This window comes from Spinacia oleracea, chromosome 3 (assembly GCF_020520425.1).
Source record: "Spinacia oleracea cultivar Varoflay chromosome 3, BTI_SOV_V1, whole genome shotgun sequence".
Taxonomy (NCBI): domain Eukaryota; kingdom Viridiplantae; phylum Streptophyta; class Magnoliopsida; order Caryophyllales; family Amaranthaceae; genus Spinacia; species Spinacia oleracea.
This window is the reverse complement of record NC_079489.1, coordinates 24,914,609-24,936,484: the sequence shown is the minus strand read 5'-3', so window position 1 is coordinate 24,936,484 and position 21,876 is coordinate 24,914,609. Positions and strand designations below refer to the sequence as shown.

Genomic DNA, 21,876 nt, shown 5'->3' with positions numbered 1-21,876 from the left:
TGTCATGGTGTTATTTTTCTAACCAAATAACACTTATTCTCATTCCCACCATTTATTACCGGATACCAAACTAGCCGTGATGGTAGTTAATAATTCATAACTTTAAATACACTAGGTAGTAATTGACCGCAATTTAAATTATACACCTGGGTGCACAATGCTCATTGTGCACCCCGATGAACATTCATTGAGCTCTTAATGAACATGGATAATGATTTCAATGTACGCGTGCAAGTGGAACATTTTAATATATGTTCATTTACTATATGTTATTTGCGTATGAACGATATGTTCTTTAAATTTGAACTATATGTTCATTTAAAAACAAAAGGTCTTGCGCGCACAAGGTGTACAATAAATTTATTGTACACTAAGATAACTTTTATGCAATTTTTTGAAACTTTAACCTATTTTTTTGTAACTTTTATATTATAAAAACAAAAAGTTGATAGATAAACATTTTAAAGGGTTAAATGATCGATTTATACATTATTAGTGATTTTGAAGAAAATAATTTTTATTCAAATGAAAAAATTTATCACTAAAAAAATAGTAGATAACTTTTACCTATATAAATGTAACATTAAGTATTTTGAGTCAACTTTTACTCTGGTGTACAATAAAAATTTATATTTAAAAATAGGGTGAATAATGAACATTGTTCACCCGAGTACATAATTCATATTTTCTTAACTGACCACTCACAAACAATCTACTCCCCCCGTATTTATTTAAGAGATACACTTGGCCGGACATGCGTATTAAGAAAAAGAATTGAAAGAAATAAATTAATAAAACAAGTGGGGTTAAGTAGATATTTTAATAAGAAAAACAAGTGGGGACCATGTCATTTTAGGGAGTGGAGGTTGGGGTGGGGTGTAGATATATTATTTAATTAGACGGTGGGGTTGATAAGTTACTAAAAATGACAAGTGTATCCCTTGAATAAATACGATCGTAAAAGACAAATGTATCTCTTACCTAAATACAGATGGATTAATATTAATTGGCAAATTTTCTAATTTTAACGTTGAGGCAGGAGGTCATAAAAGCGGTGGCGAAAAACCTCCAATCTAACCATTACAGACTTTACAGTCCTTCACTCCCTCCCTCCCTCGCAATCCGTTGAATCAGCAGGCGTAACGATGGGTAGTGACAAAAAATCGAAGGATAAAACAAGGAAAAGAAGTGCCGATTCTCATTCTCAAGGTTCTTCCTCCTTTTTGCTGCTTCTATCATCTTTAATTCCTAAACAATTTGTTTTCCTTTGTTTTTTGCATTCTCAACTTTTTAGGTTTTCGGTACTCGTGGCTGTATCGAATTCTGAACTTCCGTAATTTTGCAGATGAAGGTCAAGCTAAAAGACACAAAAAATCGGATGATTTGGGAGAAGGAAGCAAGAAAAGAGACAAATCCCATCATTCCAAATCTCATAAGCATTCCAAACGAGAAGGTTATATCTCAACTTATGTATTCTATACATGTTTTGAAATCTATGTAACACTGATAAGGCTCGGGTTTAGGAAACGGGGACACCTAAAATCCTAGCCATTTCTGGGCTTTATTGGCAAGAAACGCTAGGGGTTTAGGAATGGGGTCCTGGAATTACAATATGTTTAGGAAACATGATATGTTACATATTGATTGGGGTTACCGAAGTATGTTTTGTATGGATTTTAGGGTGTTCTACAAATGAGCAAAACTGATTTTAAATGTGGTGTACCGGGTAACAACTAACAAGGCTCTTTACTAATAATATACTATCTAATACGAAGTAATGAATCTGTTTATGTGCACTAGTTGTTTGAGAGATGAAATGGGTTAGTTACGATAATAATGAAAAGAGAATTGGAATTTGGGAATTTTCATTTTGAATATTTTGTGCAACTTGATTGCCTTCATAGCTTTCGTACACTACCTGTTTATGTTGCCTGTGGAATAGCCAGCCATCACTGCAGCGCCTGCACATCTTTAGGATCGCCAGCATGACTCCCTTACTCGTTCTTTTGCTGTGCACTTTCTGTGTCTCTTCTTTGTGTATTTTGTGGGTGTGCACTGTGCAGCAGCCTTTTTGTATTCATTGCTGCGCCAAATCACTACAAGTTGTGCCGTCAATCGCCCAATCGGTACGTCACGTGAAAGCCAATGTGTTTTCTGTTTGAACTTCACTCTGACCCCCCACCATCACCTGATGACTGCTAGAAACCGTAGTACTTTCTTCAGCTTAGCTTTGCTCCAGGTGCCTCCACCTACAGAGCTTTTCATGGTGGAAAATGTTGCCATTTAGTTTAGGTTGCCGGCGTAGGAGACCTTGATCTTCAGCTAAACCAGGCAGAGTGCCGCAGAGATTCACTAACTTCATGGGGTTCAGCTGAATGTCATGGTTGATCTTTGCGTACATTTCCAATTTTCAATTTCCTTCTTGAGATGTTTTAGTATCCAGGAACTCCCGAGATTATTAAGGATATATTTATTTTGACTTTAAGACTGAATGCTTTGGATATATGCAATGAAAAACAATTTTGTAATTCCAAGCTAGAATAAATGGATCTTCATCTATTCTTCAGACTTTGATGTTATTACTCATGTAGTCATGTTGCACAAGTTCAGCGGTGAAAAATGATCAAAATGGAGGGAGGACATATATGATTTATGTTACTTTTTGAATTCGGTTGCAACGGATTCCTGATATTATCTTGATGTGCTTATCTTGATATTTACCAGATTTGTATATATGTATGTGTGGGTGGGGGGGAGGAACCCGGTATGCTTATGGTTAGTTGGGGGAAGATTCTAGTAAGGGGCTTCAACTGTTCTTTTTCTGGGTTGCTGGTGAAGTTGCTCTATCTTGTTATTTACCTCCTCGTGCTTGTTTATTGTTGATTGTTGATTAATGATGGAGGAAAACACATTTCTCAACACCCAAAATAATTGCTTCCGAGGAGGGTGTCGGGTGCCCACAAACTTATTTTTTTGCTATCCTCTGTGGGCTTGCAATCTTGCTGTTTTCTAACTTAATTTTTTGTAGTTTTGTTTAGGACCATGGGCCTTTCAACGTTGATCTACCTCTACTCTGACTTTTGCTACATATAAGACTTTTTTAGGTGCCTTGGGCTTTGGCTGCATTTTAAGATTTCACTTGTTTCACAGCAGTTGTAGCATTTTCTTAACTGTGAAAAATTTTATGTCCCGGCTATCACTTATTCACTTAATATTTGTCATGAAACTGTATGTTGATCATTTGGTCTCTAAATTAAGGGTTCAGCAGAAAAGACTCCTTATTACATAGTAATTAGGCTGCTCGGATGTACTAACAGTCTGTATCTCTCCTCTCCCCTTGCTCTAGGTGGAAGTAACAACAAGGGCATCGGAATTGTCGTTAATATAGAAATTTTGTCGAAGGATGATAAATATTAGTTTCTAGTTATCCGTTCTTCATTAGCCTAGACCCCACTATTGTTCTTCCTTGTGACCTCTTGATGTATTTATCAATTTCTTCTAAATACACTTTGTACTTGATAAATTTTCTATTGGCAAGAATCTTATGTGCAAAGAGCCTTCTATCAATTTTGGAACTGATGCTAACTTATTAAACCAGCACAAGGAATGTAATACCCTGGGCTAATTAGTTAAGCCATAATATAACTAAGTGAACTAACAACTGCTTTTTCAATATTAGCTTAGCTGAGAACGGGCTTTATGTGAATTGACTATAACAACTGCAGCAATACAAGCATTATTTATGTCCCGAGCTAGCTGTATAAAGCTGCCTCATGCTCATCCACTAGAGAAACTGTTTTCTTTCCAGCTATACGAAGTATAGTAGGTTTTGACGCTTTGCAGCTCCTGACTCTTGTGCCTCTAGCCCAGATCTTGCTGGATGAATTTTCTGTATATTTGGTCTGGTTCCTGTCACGCTGTTTCTGAAATTCAGCTTTGATGTGTTTTGAGACCTTTGCCTGAACATTTGAAGACATTTAGAAGCCTCTTTTGAGTATCCTCTGTTCCTTATCCCTACTTTCTCTTAGAAAATTCTCCGTATATTTCTTTCTTCGATCCGTGAAAATGAAAAGATATATTCTGACATTTCCGATTGATCTGAAGGAAAAAAACTAACTCTATTAAAAACTAAGCCATGAAGCTTTTAATATGCATAGTGAGCCTAAATCATCTTTATGTATTTTAAGACCTTCAACTAAGCATTTGTAGATATTTTTGAAGCCTCTTTTTGGTTTGCTCTGCACTTTTTTTCCCTCTTTGTTTCAATTACTTACAAGCTATTTCCATCATATAGCTTTGACACAACACAACACCCGGCTTTGGAAACATCTGTCAACAGTAGTCTTCCTAAGGACTTTCTGATGGATCCTCCCTTGCATAAGTATCTGCTTCTCAAATTCTCCCATAATAGTTGCGTTATTAAGAATTTTTCCTGACAACTTTGAAGTCTTTAAGCAGATCTATTGGTTTTTTAGTAATGTTTCTCAATTTCTTTGGAAGGGCCTACACAAATCATATAGAAACTTCTGAGTGGAAAAGAGAGGATAATTTTCTTGGTTTCCCCATTATCTTGGCTTTCTATATTACAGGAGTCCTGGACATTTTATTTGGTTTCCTAGAGTTCAGCCACTTCACACTTCATCAAAGGAATGTGGTTGGCTTGGTTACTTGACATGGTGGTTGTTAGTATGTGATTAAGCTTGATTTGGATGTATACGTGGTGGATGTATCGCAAACTAATATCTGATTGACAATGATAGTTGTTATTATTAATTTTTTTCTTGATTGAAAAACTCGATGATCAGTATTGGTTTTTCTTTGAAAGATGGATTAAATCTGTAGGTAAGTCTAGGCTCCGCTCTTTAGCAATCTGTCGTACCACTTTTGAGTTTTTACTTGGATTCATTAGATGTCTGGGGAAATTAGGATGCTCCTTTTTAAATTTTTGTCCTTTGCCATTTGGAAAAATTGCTTTTGTGAAAACAAATTCAGCTCTATTAGACGCGTTGTGAAAGTGGGATGCTCCTTGTTAATAACCCTTTCTTTCCTCATCTACTGGCAAAATTTATCAGCAGAGCTAGAATCTACCTCAACTTGTACTCTGCTGATTCTGTCATATTTGTACATGCACAAGGAGGTATGAATTTCCAATTTAGTGTCACATAAGGATCAACTCGATCATCAATTCATCACTTCATTATAGAGGTTCACGAAGTTCACTATTTTTCCATCTTAAATGTTTAAAACAATTTCAGAGAATGGTTTCTGCTGATATTCTGTAGGTTACTACCATGCCCCACCCCTTCTGAGTCTTGATCAGTTTCTGCATCTCTTGAAATTTGGCGTTTGTATTCATCCTATTTTTAATTATTCCAGTTGGTTGTGTTTATAAATTAAATTTCCCATTTATTGAAGAAGAAAGAAAGTAAGATTATTGTACTGATCTGTGGTTATTGTTGCAGAAAAGAAGTCAGAAAAGAAGCATAAAACTGAAGGATCTAAATCTGGCCGACATTCTGTGAGTCTTTCTTGTCTAAACTGAAGGAGCTAATTAACTGTAGTAAGTTATAAAGTGTGTTTTAGTCACGGGTTTTATGGTCTTGTTTGGCAAAACTGATATCAAGCTTTCTTTTTTAGATACCTGATTTTAAAGAGTTGTCAAAAGATGACTACTACTCCAAGAACAACGAATTTGCTACATGGCTAAAGGAGAAGAAACAAAAGTTCTTTTCAGACCTTTCCTCGGATTCAACAAGAAAACTGTTCTCAGAATTTGTAGAAGTGTGGAACTCTAAAAAGCTGGATCCCAAGTACTATACGGGCATACAAACAGCCCCTCGATCATCTCATAAGTGGAAAATAAAAAGTTAGTCAAGACCAGCAACATTATGCACTATAAAGGTTATCCTTAACTCTTTTCTTTTTCTGGTTTGACCTGCGTTTTGTATCTATATTATGGACTCCTCAAACCGAATGATATATGCTGTTAGTAGGTATAGACTTTTAATTCACCTGGATATTTGACAGCTCAAGGTGTTGGTTTGTTGAGCTACCCCTTTGCATCAGGTTGAGTTTGTTTTGCTTTTGTCAGTGTTAAGCTGTGAATCGTAGCTGAAGAGATGATCAATTAATCATGTCGTGGTATCGTGATCCTCTTGAGATGAAGTTCCTATGGTGTTCCAAACTGATGCAAGTCGTGCGATTTTGTTGTAGTTCAAATAGCTTAAATGTTTAACGTGGCTTAAACTCATGGCTTCAAGCTCAAAAGATCAGACTTGTTAGGCTGTGTTTCAAGGTGGAGATTCCCCATAAAAGCGATGAATTTGGCTTGTAAAGACGAATGATATATGTAAAAGGTAGTTAAAAATTGTTCTTCAAACGCAGAGTATTATTCAACTCGCATAGTCGCTTGTCTTGTCATTCTTGTTCATATATCGCTTTTCTTGCTCTTTTATTTTTAAAATTAACTTTGCACTCCTGTAATCTCACCCTTTTCTCTACCCCTCCGCCATTTCTCGATTCTCATTTCATAAATTGTTCTAATTCAATCAATTCTTAATTCAATCAAGTTTGGTATCATAGAATCGCGAATCTCGTTTATGCGAGTCTCATTTTTGTGCCCGTAACATGTGACTTATTTATAAAGGTCATTATTTGACCTTCGTTTTTACATTCTCATTTTCAAGTGTTTGATACTTATTTTTATGAGTTAACAGTCTGAGTTTCATTTTGTAATAATCTGATTTTTATAAGGGTTACAACTTAAGTTTTTTGAGTTTTATTTTCTAAAACTTGAATCCTATTTTTTTATTTGGTGTTATCACCCGGTCACCCTTATGGCTAATCCGGATTTGGGGCGAGTTCCGGGTGAATAGGTTCCAGTTCCATCTCAATTGTTGTTGCGGGGATCAAACACGCAGTCTGTCCTATCAAGTTCAACCCCAATCACCAATGAACCAACAAGCAATTGGTTGGAATTCTGTCACCAGAAACTCATTTTATGAGTGCCAGTTTTGAACAAGCGAATCTCATTTTCAAAAGATCCTTAACTTGCAAATTGTATAGCTATACGGCTTATACGCATTATAGTATGATACCTAACCCCTTGTCCTGTCTCCTCCCTCGCAGATCGATCCCACGTTAACTTTCTTTTTAAATACTAAATAATTAATCTAAAGACTAATAAGTCTTCTATTAGCATTTTGTTAATGACGACAAAGGTCCCATTATAATATTCCATCACTACTTTAACTAAAATGATCATATAGTTAGGCTGCAGCTTGATCACTACTAGCTCAGTACTCAGTAGGCAGTAGCTGAGTGGAGTTATGCTAAATCAGATACACTTATACTGCCAAAAGTAGCAAAGTTCATCCAAGAAGATGATTGCTGGAGACCCGATTGCGTCTGCAGGTAAAGCACTTCGGAGACATCACGACAATGGCCAACCTTCTGTTACTAATGATGCGGTCACTCTTTCCATTCCTCCACAACTTAGTAAGTATATTCTTCCATTTTTAAGATTTACTTAATTGATAAACGCTATTTGAAAACAAAACCAAGTTTTTTAGTTTCTTTTCCTCTTGTGCATAATTTTTCAACTTAGTAAGTTTAGCTGCTCTTGCTTGTCATAATAGATGAAACAAGAGATGATTTCTTGAGACATGGAGTGCCTCTCTACCAAGCTGCTCTTGAAGGTGACTGGGAAACTGCAGACAAGATATTTAAGGATGTTCCTAACTGGGTAACAGCACCAATCACAAAGAGAAACGACACAACTCTTCACGTTGCAGTAGCAGCCATGGACCTTGAATTTGTAACAAACCTGGTGAACCTAATGGTTACAGTAGGTGATCGTCTAGAATCAAAAACCACCCTTGGAAATACGGCCTTTTGCATTGCAGCATCATCCGGAAATGTGGATATTGCAAAAGTAATGGTGGAGAAAAATATAGCACTTCCAGATATTAAAGGCAGTAAAAATATGACACCTCTTCATATGGCTATCCTGCTTGGCCACAGAGATATGGTAAACTACCTCATCAATGTAACAAATGATAACCTGTTGAAAGATCATGATCGCATAGAGTTGCTTACCAGCGCCATAGAGGCTCATCTTTATGGTATTATATTCCTCCATCTTGTTAATTAAAATGTATACATTCATTACCAATTGTTAGGCAATCATTAATGAGCTAGTACGTATTCTCTCTGACATTTGTTCGTTAATGTGTAGATGTAGCGCTTCATTTTATAGACAAGCATCCCAATTTGGCTCTTCATCGGAATTTGAATGATGAGACTGTGCTGCACACCCTTGCCCAAAGGCATTTACAGAACCATACTAGCAAGCAAAGCATATGGGACAGATTAATGATACGATGTATGTCTAATGCTTTCCTTCATCTCTTACCAGTTCAGTTAATAATAAACCTTCTTGTTTCATATCTTGCTTATACAAACTGGTTGTAATTTTTCAGGCACTAACAAAGGAAAGGATCAAGGAGAGCAGCAGCTGGAACTTGCACTTCAAGTGACTCAGAAAGCTTGGAATGAAGTCATCAAACAAGATGAAACTCAGATTTCAGAACTGATTGGATATCCATCACGACTGTTGTTTGTTGCCGCAGAAATGGGGAATGTTGAGTTCCTAATCACACTAATCCTTTCATATCCTGATGTGATATGGAAAGTTGATGAAAAAAATAGAAGTATATTTCATATTGCTATTGAATGTCGACATGAGGAGATTTTCAAGCTCATACACGAGGTTGGAGCCATCAAAGATTTGATTGCTTCTTACACAGATAAGGAACAAAATAACATGCTGCATTTAGCTGCAAAGATTGCGCCTCCTGATAGACTCAATTGTGTTTCTGGCGCAGCTTTACAAATGCAACGAGAGCTCTTATGGTTTGAGGTTATTATTTTCCTTTACACTTTCGTTTAAACACTTTACCTCTTCGATAATGACAATAAACATCATCGATTTCAAACATGCAGGCTGTGAAAGATGTAGTCCAACCCCATTATGCTGTGGCTAAAAATATATCAAAAGAGACCCCTCAAAATGCAAGAGAATCTGGAAAGACACCCCACGCTTTATTCACAGAAGAGCACAAGGACTTACGATTACAAGGGGAGGAATGGATGAAGAAAACAGCAGAATCATGTACTTTAGTGGCTACACTCATTACAACCGTAGTTTTCACAGCAGCTTTTACCTTACCTGGTGGTAACGATGACAAGACTGGCTCTCCAATTCTACTAAAGAAACTTTCTTTCAAGGTGTTTGCAATATCTAATGCAGTTTCATTGTTTGCTTCTGCAACTTCCATATTAATGTTTCTGTCAATACTGACATCACGATATGCAGAAACAGACTTTCTTAAGGTACTGCCTTTCAAACTCATGGTTGGCTTAACTTCTTTATTTGTCTCCATTGCGAGTATGATGGTTGCTTTCACTGCTACATTCTTCATCACCTTTGAACTAGATTCAATATGGATTCCAGGACCTATTGCTCTACTAGCAGCTATCCCAGTTTTGCTATTTGGTTTCCAACAATTTCCTCTTCTGTGGGATATATATTGTTCAACATATCGATCTTGGACTTTGTTTCGTCCAAGTGATAAACAAAAGCTTTGCTGGAAAACTAAAAGGCCAAAAAGAAAATTGAGTTAGAAGGAAGTATCATGTTATTTCACTGGGAGAAGAGTGTATAATAACTGTATTGTGTCTTTTCCTGCCACTTCTTTGAATTTTCGTTTAGAATCTCTGTAATTGCTGTCCTTTTTGTAAACAAGATAGGGATACTCTGCTTTATTACTCTTGTCCGTTCCAAGAACAGCATTTGCAAATTGATTCTTTACAAATATGTGTACATTTACAAAAACGGTCACACCAGCATGTCGAAATGCGCTTGGCGAGTGCAGACGTGCAATATAGGCTTCAGAAACATACACAAGTGTTAAAGAAACGAGTGCATTGCTTAGAATTTGTAAAACGTCTAGGATTTGGATAATTGATTCTATCAAACAGGACAAATAGCTCAAATGATGTCTGCTGGAGTGTTGCAGAATATAAGTGCTGTACAATAATTGATTAATTAGATATAAGTTTATTTTGCATAGATGAGTAACCATTTCATTGTTCCCAGTAGAACTCTAAACCGATAAAGAACGAGGTCACAGCTTTACAAACATTCAATAGGATGCAAAACAAGAAAGAACAACAATAATAAAAATTGATTTTCATTTACTGTATTGCACTTTCAAGTTTCAACTAGGATAAACAAATTGCAAGACTCAAAAACTTCAATGTAGTTCCCAACTTCCTATTCTCCCTGCAACCTAGCCAACTCCTCTGTCAGCACCATCAGACTGTTTCTTCCATTGGCACGAAAACCTTCCAAGTCTACTAACTACATGGTTACTTGGGTCAGCTCAAGGTTTACACAACCAGTGGCAGTGTCAGTTGGATATTCTGAATTTCACTAAAAGGATGCACTGTACCAAAGACTGTTGAGGATATCTTCAGCAGGGAGAACTGATTCAAGTCGTACTAGGCCGGAAACCCTTGTAAGGGAGAAAGAGAAGAATTCATTTTGGACGCTCCAGGACATGCGATCCTAGAGGCCGTGAGTTTTTCAAGTTTTTGGAGATGGAAGAAATGTGTTTTGAAGATTTATCTTAAGAAGGCTTATGATTCTATTGAATGGAAGTTCATTGAAACGGTTATGCAAGAGTTGGGGTTCCCTGGATTTACATAAAGTGGGTTATGGCTTGTGTAACTATTCCTACTCAATATTGATCAATGGTTTTCCTGCTGTTCCTTTCCAAGCAAAAAATGGTCTGAGGCAGGGAGATCCTATCTCTCCTTTTCTCTTTGCTATTGGGATGGAATATCTCTCAAGGTGTATGAATAAGTTGCAACTCAATCCAGACTTTAACTATCATCTAAGATGTGAAAGGCATAACATCACTCATATGATGTTTGCTGATGATTTGATGTTGTTCCAGAGCAGATGTGGTTTCAGTTCAGATGCTTATGAATGCTTTTCAGAAGTTCTCTTCTGCTTCTGGGTTGGAGGCTAACTTGACCAAGAGTAATATTTACTTTGGAGGTACCCCTGCTGAGGTTTCTTGTCAAATTTTAGCATGTGGGGGGATTACAGAGGGAACTTTACCTTTTAGATATCTAGGAGTTCCCTTATCTCCTAGAAAGCTGAACTATCACCAATGTAAACCACTGGTGGACAAAATTCTTGCTAGAGCTAAAGTATGGACAGCTAAATTCCTCTCTTATGCTGGTAGATTATTGCTTATTAAATCAGTTCTGTTTGGGATACTGACCTTTTGGTGTCAAATTTTTATCTTGCCAAAAAGGATCATTAACGAAGTAGAAGCTTTTTGTAGAATCTTCTTATGGACAGGGAATACAGTTAGTTCCAAGAAAGCTTTAGTGGCATGGGACAAACTTTATCTGCCCAAGTCTGCAGGTGGTTGGAACATCAAGAATATTGCTATCTGGAATAAAGTGGCTATCAGCAAGCTGCTTTGGGCCTTGTCTCATAAAAAAGACAAGTTGTGGGTGAAATGGGTTGATAATTATTATATGAAAGGGCAAGACCCTTTGAGCTTCTATTCCTAATTCTTGTTCTTGGGCACTGAAGAAAATTCTGAGCTGTAAAGACATAGTTCATCAAGTTGGTGGATGGCATAATACTGTTAAGGGGAGTTCTTTCTCTACTATTAAAGTTTATAAGCAGCTTCAAGGGGATTTTGTTAAAGTTCCTTGGAAGAGACTGATCTGCAACAACAAAGCCAGTCCAAAAGGTATCTTTGTGACCTGGTTAGCCACTCTCAATAGGCTGGCTACTACTGATAGGCTTCTGTCTTGGGGGATTCAGTGCTCTGATCAATGTGTCTTATGCAGATCTGGTAAAGAATCAGTTGAACATCTATTTTTTGATTGTTCTGTTTCTGCTGAAATATGGCAGAAAGTCTTGCTGATTTTGGGTATTAACAGATGCAGTTATGGAGCTCCATATTGCTATTCATCATAGCAGGAAAGCTAGTGCTTGTTCTCAGCTTTACACTATGTGTTTCTCTGAATCTCTTTATGCTATTTGGCTGCTTAGAAATTCAGTGGTTTTTAGTGGTTCTAGTAAAACTGTCTCTAGTATTGTAAAAGAAATCATCTTTAAGGTTTCTTGTAGATGTTCTGATGAACTTAGAGAGAAACTTTTGAATTAGGAGTTGGTAGCTAGCTGTTGTTGGCTTGTGTTACTGGAGTTGTGGTGGCCAGTGCTGTAACTGCTTCCCCTTGATTTCTTTTCCTCTTGGGCCTTTGGCTATTAATATAATTATCAATTGCCAAAAAAAGAAGTTCCAATAGCAAATTTGCTGATATTTGAATAATTTTACTACTGCTCGTCTGCATGTACAAGGTACAACAACACAAGCACTTCTGCACTTGGAAAGTGCAATCTAGGTGCCAACAGTAAACTCAGGTAATCAGATCTAGCTTAGAATTTTCAAAAACGTACTGAAATATGGAAAATTTATGCTATCAAACAATTAAAAGGACAACGAGCTCAAGTGGTGCAGATTGCAGAATCAAAGAAATGTAAGAGCTGTTAACTTGAACGATTTTTTATGTAATTCCATCTTGCAGAAATGGTTCTAAATGAATAACGAATATTTTGTATATAATTTTAAGTAAAAATCCAAACATAATGATACTTACAATTACAACTTTACAAACAACTTCAGAGGATGCAAAACCAAAAAGTAACAACAACTACAACTCCAGTTAAGATGCACATCTTATCAATCCGGCTTTCATTTCGCAACTTCTCCTCCTTTATTTCACTTCGAACTCTGGAATACAGATTACAAGACTCGAGAACTTCACTATAGTTCCTGGTCTTTCTGCAGCTTAACGCCTTTTTAAGAACCATCAGAGTGTTTCTACCATTCAGATGAAAACCTTCCATATCTTCCAACTGCATTCTCACTTGAGTCATCTCAAGGTTTACAAAATTACTAGTAGTATTTTTAAACATTCTAAATTTGACAACAAGAATGCATTCTACCACTTGACAAGGCAGTATACCTTTGGCAGGGAGAACTGAACCAAATCGTACTAGAAAATCCTTATCACTTGGCCAATGCCTCTGAACTCCTAGTGGGATTAAACTCGAAACATTGGCCGCTTGCTTAACCTTTTTATTTACAATGATCCAACTAAGTCTTAACCTATCTCGTAGCTCTACCCAGAGCTTTCCTTCCTTTCTTTCATTATCTACAGATTCAATTTGGGGCAAACCATCCTCCCCTGAAATGATCACTTTTCCGGCGTTGTTACTGACATCTGAACTGCCAAGCTCAATGTGAAATGGTGCATTATAGAACCAGCGGCCAAGAACATCTGATTCAGAAATACCCCAAAGGACTTTTGAGAATATTGTCTTGTCCTTGTACCTTATATCAACAAGGGAAACAAAATCTGATGGTGTGATACTCTCATATTCTTCAAAATCTTCATAATAGTCAGCTTCAGGCCATTCTTCTGGGTATTCCAGAAAGGAATCCAAACCTAAATCTTTATTTACAATAAGAGGATAAGAGTCTGAGTAGAACTTTCTGAACCCACCAATTGATCTAATCAAGTTCCTGACATCATCCCTGTTAACTGATGGCCACAGGGAATTGCAAACATTTTCCCATATTTTCTCCTCTTTTGAGATAGAGGAAAATGATGCACAAGTGCATGCTGCACTAGCTAAAGTTGCCCCATCAAGACGCCCCAATATATCGTACAATATATCATTGCTTAGCGGACATATGCTTTCAGCTTCAACTGGCATTTTAATGTCCTCTTGTCATCTATGATTTTGATCAAACCAACAAACATGAAACACAAAAATTAGAATTATGAAAAGGGAAAGGGAAAGGGAAAGGAAAGGATGATGTTACAGAGTTCAAAAGACTACATGTAGCAGAACACAGCACACGCTCTCAAGAGAACTTTAAAGTTTAGAAGAAATAACCCAATGACTAATGACTAATGACTAATGACTAATGACTAATGACTAATGACTAATGACACCAATACCATTAACAATCATGAAAAGGCCATCAAACACGAAGTACTGGCATTCTAGAGGGTAGAAGGAAGAACAACTATAGGCCAAAAGCAGCTTACAATGTTGGATAAATCTAATAAGTCCTAAACAAGAATCTAAGAATAGACCCTCCATCACAATTTTCACAAACTACATACTGGAATTCATATTTTACTCAACATTATGGACCCTGCCATAATAACCATAGCCAAGGCCATTAATTCTCTAACTTTATCCAGACAAACAAACATAGTTAATGTAAGGGTAGTGTTAAAAACAAACAAATCATCATATCACCCTTGCTAAAATCGCTGTGCAGCTCCAAATATTCAACTAAACAAAAACAGAAACCGTTATGATAATTCCAAAATTGTTAGTGGGCATCCTTTTGGGTTCGGTTAAGGTTTTGGCGCTATTCTGCTTCTAAACACAAAAAACACCACCATCATCTTGTACCATGCATACTTTTTTAATCACTAGTTGTTGGATCGTGCGCTACCCATACAAAATTATTTTTGTAAAAATGTAACTTAAAAGCTAGGAACTTACAATTTATGGTATATGCTAGAAATGATATGTTAAAGTTAGATGTTGGATGTTGGATTTACATGTAACGGGAAATAGAAACCATATGCGTTTTAATTGATAGTTCGAAAGTACAATATATAGGAAATTATACCCAAAGAAAACAATACATTTTGTACAAAAGAAGGAAATGAAGGGCATGCACGTAAATGCACTATTGGCTTTATAAGTTTTATAAGTGTTGGGATTCCATCAATTTTACTTTTTTGAAAATTTTGAAATGAGAATATTCCCTTGAGTATGTCTAACTCTATGCATTCCCGGGTACAAGATTGGATTTCGTAGACCACGAATCCAACCCTCGAAGCAACAAATACTATTTACGTCCTGCAATCAAGTAAAAGTGAAAATTCCATGTCTAAACTACACTACCCAAATTACAAAATACTTCATATAAATTAGCCTTTAAACAAAATTAACAATATCGATAATTTAAAAAAAAAAACAAAAAAAGCATATTAATCAAGGAAGAACAAACATACCTAAAAATGGCTGAAATTATGAGAGTAATTGGTGGAGGTTAATGGGAAGTTGTGTCGTCCTCAATTTTGTGCCAAAAGTTCGAGCTTTTTCTTCGCTAACTTCATAATATATGGCCCAAGTATCCGGCAATACAGAAGGAGATGCTTGCAAGCTTTTTTTTTTTATTATTATTATTATTATTATTATTATTATTATTCTAAGATATCTAAGATATTCATAAATTAAAAATGAATTGGAAAAAGATAATTATAAATTGAAAGAGACAAGACACAAAATCATTAGACGTAAATGAGATTATAGAAAGATAGTTTGGTGGGAGTCAATTCAACACTCTATAATTAGCAATGTGGTGTTTGACGTTTAAGCAACTTTCATTTATTTAATTTAGGACAACGTTTAGGTAGTAAGTAGTGGTCATTATTAATCATTAACTTCAAAGATTTTACATGTTTATGTGGAACAAAAATCAAAATTGATAACAATAATTAATTTAGGAATTTGGTGATACATTACCTTTAAGTTTTGTGGTTTTGTGAATTGCTACTTTTTTTTAAAAATATATATATTTTACTACTTTATTTGTTGTTTGACTAACACTACCATTTGACGTTTGTCGTTAATGTTTTCCGTCTTTAAACCCCACTACAACGGTTAATTATTATGGAAAATGAGCAAAACAACAAATGAATATAGCTATTTAAAATATGATTTTTTGCCAAAAAGGACCTTTTATAAGCGTTTTTTTTGCGAGAAATGACATTTTATGTCAAAATTGGTGAAATGGGACCTAAAATAAAATAATTTTTGTTGACTAGGACCTTTGCCCGGATTCTTGGAGTTGACCCAGGTTTCTGGCATTGACTTTGACACGTGGCAACCGGAAAATGCCACGTGTCCATTTACTCATTAAAAAAAGTAAAAAAAAATCCCCAAGTTTCCCTCCAAAACCAACTCCCTTACTGAATCATTTTTTACCTTAAAAAAAACGCGATTCTAGGAAGAAAGGTTTGTAAAGAAGATGCAAAGAAGATGAAAAGAAATAACGAAAATGAACATGCAGTAGCAGCAACAGTAGTAGTAGTACTCGTAGTAATAATGAGGCAGTGATGATAAAGAATCGTTTCACAGTATTCAAACTTTCAATTTTGGGTTTGTGAGCATTTCTTATCTTGGGTGGTTCGCCATTTGGCTTGGCAGCAATTTGATGGGTGTTTTGCATGTTGGTGGGATGAGATTTTCTCTCTCCTCAAATGTGCCCCTTTTCAGTTTTGCTTTGCCGCCATGGTAGATTTCTCCTTGCTTGATTTGCCTCACCAAATTGTTTGTTTGATGCTATGCCAATCTGAGCCTCCTTCACCCCCCCCCCCCCCCCCCATTTTTTTCAATCAATTTGGGAAGAACCCTAATATTCCCGACCCAAAATTACAACAATTGAAGAGGAATTTGAGGGGGGAAAATAGCATACCTGATTCGTTGAGGCCTGAGTAACAATTCGTGGCAAGCAATTTGAGTGAAGAACCACTTTCATTCAAGCTTGAATCTTCCTCTTCAATGCCGTCGTGTATCAATTGAAGAGGAGAGAGAAAAATCGCGTTTTTTTTTAGGTAAAAAATGATTCAGTAAGGGAGTTGGTTTTGGAGGGAAATTTTGGGGATTTTTTTTTTATTTTTTTTTTTAATGAGTAAATGGACACGTGGCATTTTCCGGTTGCCACGTGTCAAAGTCAATGCCAGAAACTTGGGTCAACTCCAAGAATCCGGGCAAAGATCCCATTCAACAAAAATTATTTTATTTTAGGTCCCATTTCACCAATTTTGACATAAAAGGTCATTTCTCGCAAAAAAAAACGCTTATAAAAGGTCCTTTTTGAAGGAAATAATGCCCTTGGTCCAAGTATGCATTCTATGTTAAGTTTAATAAATGCGGTTCAGTATTAATTAACAAGTTAATAATTCAGTGAGATCAAGTGAGCTGAATGCCTGACTAGAGGCCGCTTCAGTTCAAGTGGAATTAATGATATTAATCCACAGCTTACTCTTGACTGAACCCGTAGGGTCACACAAATAGTACGTAAACGGATTAAGTATTTAATGGCATTAAATACTCCATCTATGGATATTCGGAATCGAAGGATCTTGGTTTCAGTGGGAGCTGAGATCGTCACAGGCAAGAAATGAATACTCCGGAAACGATGATATTGCCGGAAACGGAAATATGGATCGTATCGGAAATATAAATATTATCCAAGTAGTAGATGTTGCCGGAAACGGAAACATGGTACGTATCGGAAAATATTATCGGAAATGGGAATATTGCCGGAATCGGAAATATTGCCGGAAACGGAAATATTGTCAGAATCGGAAATATTATCGGAATCGGAAAATAATTCCGGAAACGGAAATATTAAATATTGTTCGTATCGGAAATGAATTCCGGAACCGGGAATTTAATCGGAAGCGTATCGTACGAATAAGCATCGGACGAGGCCTGCCGGACGAGGGCCCAGCACGAAGCCAGGCCATCGCCCAGCAAGCCACACACATCCAACAACACGCCAATGCCTCGACCAGGCCCAGCGCAAGGCCGGTCCCAGCCAAGGCTGGCGCGCGCGCACAAATGGGCTGCGGGCAGTGGGCCTGTGCGCCGTGCGCACAGCGTGGGCCGCAAGGCTTGCGCATGGGCGTGCGATGCTCGTGCGGTGCGTGTGTACGTGCTATACGAATCCTAAAGCTATCGGGATTCGTGCATATATTAAATCCTAATCCTAAAAGATTAAATTAATTACTTAGAGTTCTAATAGGATTCTAATTAATTAATTATTATTCTAACAGGATTCGAAATCCTTTCCAAGGTTCTATAAATATATGCCTAGGGTCATAAATTTATACACAAGTTTTCAAGTATTCAAAACTAGGATTTTTAAGCAGAAAAATCAGCCATAACTCTTGCCCATTTAGCCGAAAATAAGTAGTACCTTAAGGGCGATTCTAGTTGGTCAATCTTAAGGCGGATCCGGACGTGCTGTGGACTATCTACGGAGGGACGACACTTGGAGTCCTAAAGACTTGTTCTTGTTCGGTTCGGGCGCAGCTAGGGAAGGCACGCAACAAAGAGTATGCATCTAAACTATGCTAAATGATTATGTGTAAATAATATGTTTTCCTGGCTTTATGGTTTTTCCGCATGATTTTTGAATTGTCATATGTATCATAACCTAACAGTGGTATCACGAGCCTCTTATTATTTTCATAATCTAAATTGCATGAACATGGTTAAATATTACAAATTTGCAAGAATTAAAAGGGGTGATTAATTTTCGTAATTGTTAATTAATTGCAAATTGCGTTTATTTAATTATACGTATGCAGTTTTTCGGCAGTTTCTTCGTTACTCATCCAAATCGAGTGATTTTTGTGTCAATTCCGCATGTAAAAGGCATTCTAAAATTTTGACAAAAATAGTGTTTTTCTGCCGAACCCAGAATTCTCAAATTCGAAGCCTAACTATGACTTTTCGGAGGATTTAGTTTTTCGAATGCAAAATTTCGTAAATTTAAGATGTTAAATTAAATATTTGCGATTCTTGTTGATAAATCTTGAATTTTTGATTGACCTACTGTATATTTTTAACAAGTTTGAATGCCTAGCCTTGTTAATTATGCAATCTAATTTGTAATTATGATTAATTTGTTGAAAATTAGAATAATTTAGAATTAATTTGATTTTCATAATTAATTATAATTTAATTAGATACCTATGATTAAAAACCACAATAAAAATTTAAATTTATGTTAAATTTTAAATTTTTATGACCTAGTCTTGAATCCATGTTAATCGGAAATCAATTAAATAATAAATTTTCGATTTTTCGCCCTAAAATTATGAAATTAATATTATTTATTAATTTGTCATTAATTTTGAATATAAATTTTAAATTTTTTTATGCGATTCGCTCATATAACTTGCACGCACAAAGCAATGGACGCTACGTGTTACCCTTAAGGGGTGTTGTATAGTGCGGGCATGTGACGACGAGCAAGAGAGCTCGTCGCCCATGCGGTACGAATACAATGAGCAAGGCCATGGTGCACGAGCACAAGGCAACAGCCCTGCCTTGTGTCGTGGGCTGTGTGCAATGGGCGAATGGGCGAGGGCGAGAGCAAGGCCGAGCAGTCGCGTGTGGGCAGCAAGCGAGCTGCGCCACAGCGCGCACTGCCTCGCGCAAGCGTGCGGAGCCTCGCGCGCAGCGAGCGCAAGCTCGCGTGCCACGAGTGCTACGCCCAGCGTCGATGCCTCGCGCGCAGCGAGCGCCAGCTCGCATACTGCTGCCTCGTGCGATGAGAGCAAGCTCGCGTGCGGGAAAGGCAGGCGCGCAGCGAGCGATGGCTCGCATGGATCGAGCGCTGGCGAGCGCGCGCAGCGAGCGATGGCTCGCATGGATCGAGCGCTGGCGAGCGCGCGCAGCGAGCGATGGCTCGCATGGATCGAGCGCTGGCGAGCGAGCGCAGCGAGAGATGGCTCGCGTGCATCGAGCGCTGGCGCACGCAGCGAGCACCAGCTCGCTTGATGCCTTGCGAAGGTGAGCAGCAGCGATGCGACGCAGCGCATGGGCTGCGCGCACATGGCCAGCGATGGCTGTGTGCGTATGGCCTATGGGCGTGCGTTGCGTAGGATTGTTGCGATGCGATTAGATCGTTTTGAAATTTTAATTTGAAATTTTCAGTTTACGTAATTTTAATTAATTTTAAAATTAATAATTTAAATTATTTTCTTTGATTTTAATTTTGAATATTGTAATTATAATAAATTTTATTTATTCTAATTATTTTACTAAAATTAAAATCATGAATTAATTTAAATACGACTGAAATTAATTAAACTTTTTGGATTCAATTATAAATTTATATGAGCTTTAAATTTTAATTAAATTTGTATGTTTCCGGTTAGAGTAGAAATACATTTTTATGTTTAAAATTAGTAAAGCATATGAATTTATTGGTTTAAGTGGGAGCCCTTTTTAGTCATAAACTCTTGATTAGGTCTACAAATCCTTAAGGTTAAAACAACTTGATTAGAATTAATAAGGACTGAATAATTGGTAGATTATTGGTGCCCTTGATTAATTGCTGCAAATATTTACGTGATGCATAATGTGTTTTACTAACCAGCTATGTGGGCCATTCATGTTAATGAATGGGTGAATGGTATATATTGTATATGTACTGTTTTGCAGGTTATGAAGTGACTAGTATGGCCCAAATAGGATAGAAAATATGGTCTGCGTACCATTAATTTGAATGTAATTGGTCTAAAGTACCAAAGTTGTTTTTCAATTCAAATATGGTCTGCGTACCATCAAATAGTTGTAATTAGTTTTAATTATAGCTTATTCTATTTGAAGAAAATGGTGCCTCCCACGGAGATTTTCAAGACGGACTTTGAAGTTAAAGTTTCAAGATGAAGTCGGGCCATACTAGATCACATTTATCTTATGCATGTTTTAAGTTATTTATTGCTTTTAAATATGTCTTAAAATGCATGAGATCAAAAGCTTGATTATGTTGCATGATTAAGGATTTTAGTTCACTTAAAATCTAACCAACATAGTAAGAGCCTTAAGTTCCAAACTTAAAAATTGAGTTAAAAGGTGCCATGCCAAAATATACACTTGCTTGGATATCCTTTACATCAAGCTAGTAATAGTTTTCGCTCAGCGAGGTGTTACTTATTGGTCCTAAAGGGGCAAGGTACACAAATAATTGTGAGTACATGTTAGTTTTGGTGAAACTCAACGATATAAGTAAGGAGTCCTTTTATGTCGTGGCAAAATCGATAGGTTTACCTAATAAGTTCTTAGACGTACCTATCAACCAAGAATAGTTTCTAGACTATTAGCAAAAGGCTTTTGCTTACCTAAGATGTTTTAGGATTAAGTCGACAAACTGTGCTTAGTTTTTCAATGATTTTAGGGTCTTGGAATCATTTTATTCACACCTGCCGGAACACATAATTCGAATAAAATGCTAATGACTTGTTTAAATTGCATGATTGCTTTAATTTTCAAGTTATTATTCATGATAAATGTTTAGACTTTGCATGCTTCAATGTATGTTTTAATTATTGTTTATTATTGAATATCTTGCACTGCAATAAATCCTTTTAGAAAGGTAACAGTAAATTTCCTCGATTGGTAGTGAATCCAAGAACGATTAACGGAAATGAGAGAAAGTGAGCAATTTAAAATGTACGTTTCTTATAGCGACTTTTATGGTTGTTTTCGAACATCAAAGTCGAATGGCAAACCAATTGGTGCTTGTGAATTCAAAATACAATGTAGTTTTGAGATCATAAAGCATTGAGTTTAAACACTCAGCTTTACCAATGGTTAACAACCTAATATCTTTGTCCATTTAATTCTCGAATGAGTCTAGTCCCTAGACATTCGAATAGATTGATGCTTAGAGAACTTTAGAAGCTTCTGGTAAGATCATCTAGTTGAAACAGAATATTCAACATAAATAAAATGGTAAGAACTCTGTTGGAATGACATCGGACATGTCTAACAAAGTATAAAAGTCAACACTATAGAATTCAATTCTTAAGACTATAAGAAAGGGTACAAGAAATAGGAAAACAAGGAACAAATGAAAGGAATTTACGATTCCGTTTCTACCTATA

General features: G+C 36.6%; 3 protein-coding genes across 7 annotated transcripts; 2 read left to right on the top strand and 1 right to left on the bottom strand.

The window, feature by feature from the left end:
* The first annotated feature begins 1,024 nt into the window (after nucleotides 1–1,024).
* Nucleotides 1,025–6,420, top strand: LOC110800512 (style cell-cycle inhibitor 1-A). 3 transcript variants are annotated; one of them, XM_022005828.2, is made up of 5 exons: nucleotides 1,025–1,209; nucleotides 1,346–1,453; nucleotides 5,463–5,518; nucleotides 5,638–5,901; nucleotides 6,092–6,420. In XM_022005828.2, exons 1-4 carry the CDS (start codon nucleotides 1,146–1,148, stop codon nucleotides 5,869–5,871), a joined length of 462 nt encoding a protein of 153 aa, XP_021861520.2. In that variant the 5' UTR covers nucleotides 1,025–1,145; the 3' UTR covers nucleotides 5,872–5,901; nucleotides 6,092–6,420. The 3 variants fall into 3 exon arrangements, with proteins under 3 accessions (XP_021861520.2, XP_021861528.2, XP_021861513.2); XM_022005836.2 differs by having other exon boundaries at nucleotides 6,028–6,420; XM_022005821.2 differs by having other exon boundaries at nucleotides 5,638–6,420.
* Nucleotides 6,421–6,567: 147 nt separating this feature from the next.
* On the top strand, nucleotides 6,568–10,581 carry LOC110800504 (uncharacterized). 3 transcript variants are annotated; one of them, XM_056839978.1, is made up of 6 exons: nucleotides 6,568–7,497; nucleotides 7,638–8,123; nucleotides 8,237–8,383; nucleotides 8,481–8,920; nucleotides 9,004–9,393; nucleotides 10,445–10,581. In XM_056839978.1, exons 1-6 carry the CDS (start codon nucleotides 7,383–7,385, stop codon nucleotides 10,487–10,489), a joined length of 1,623 nt encoding a protein of 540 aa, XP_056695956.1. In that variant the 5' UTR covers nucleotides 6,568–7,382; the 3' UTR covers nucleotides 10,490–10,581. The 3 variants fall into 3 exon arrangements, with proteins under 3 accessions (XP_056695956.1, XP_056695957.1, XP_021861504.2); XM_056839979.1 differs by lacking the exon at nucleotides 10,445–10,581 and adding an exon at nucleotides 9,515–9,675; XM_022005812.2 differs by lacking the exon at nucleotides 10,445–10,581 and having other exon boundaries at nucleotides 9,004–9,875.
* A 2,107-nt stretch (nucleotides 10,582–12,688) lies between these two features.
* Nucleotides 12,689–16,807, bottom strand: LOC110800305 (probable F-box protein At2g36090). Its single transcript, XM_022005617.2, has 3 exons — nucleotides 16,665–16,807; nucleotides 15,199–16,550; nucleotides 12,689–13,892 (listed from the first exon to the last, which is right to left on the bottom strand). The coding sequence occupies exon 3, from the start codon at nucleotides 13,871–13,873 to the stop codon at nucleotides 12,773–12,775; it is 1,101 nt and encodes a 366-aa protein (XP_021861309.1). The 5' UTR covers nucleotides 13,874–13,892; nucleotides 15,199–16,550; nucleotides 16,665–16,807; the 3' UTR covers nucleotides 12,689–12,772.
* Between the last annotated feature and the right edge of the window lie 5,069 nt (nucleotides 16,808–21,876).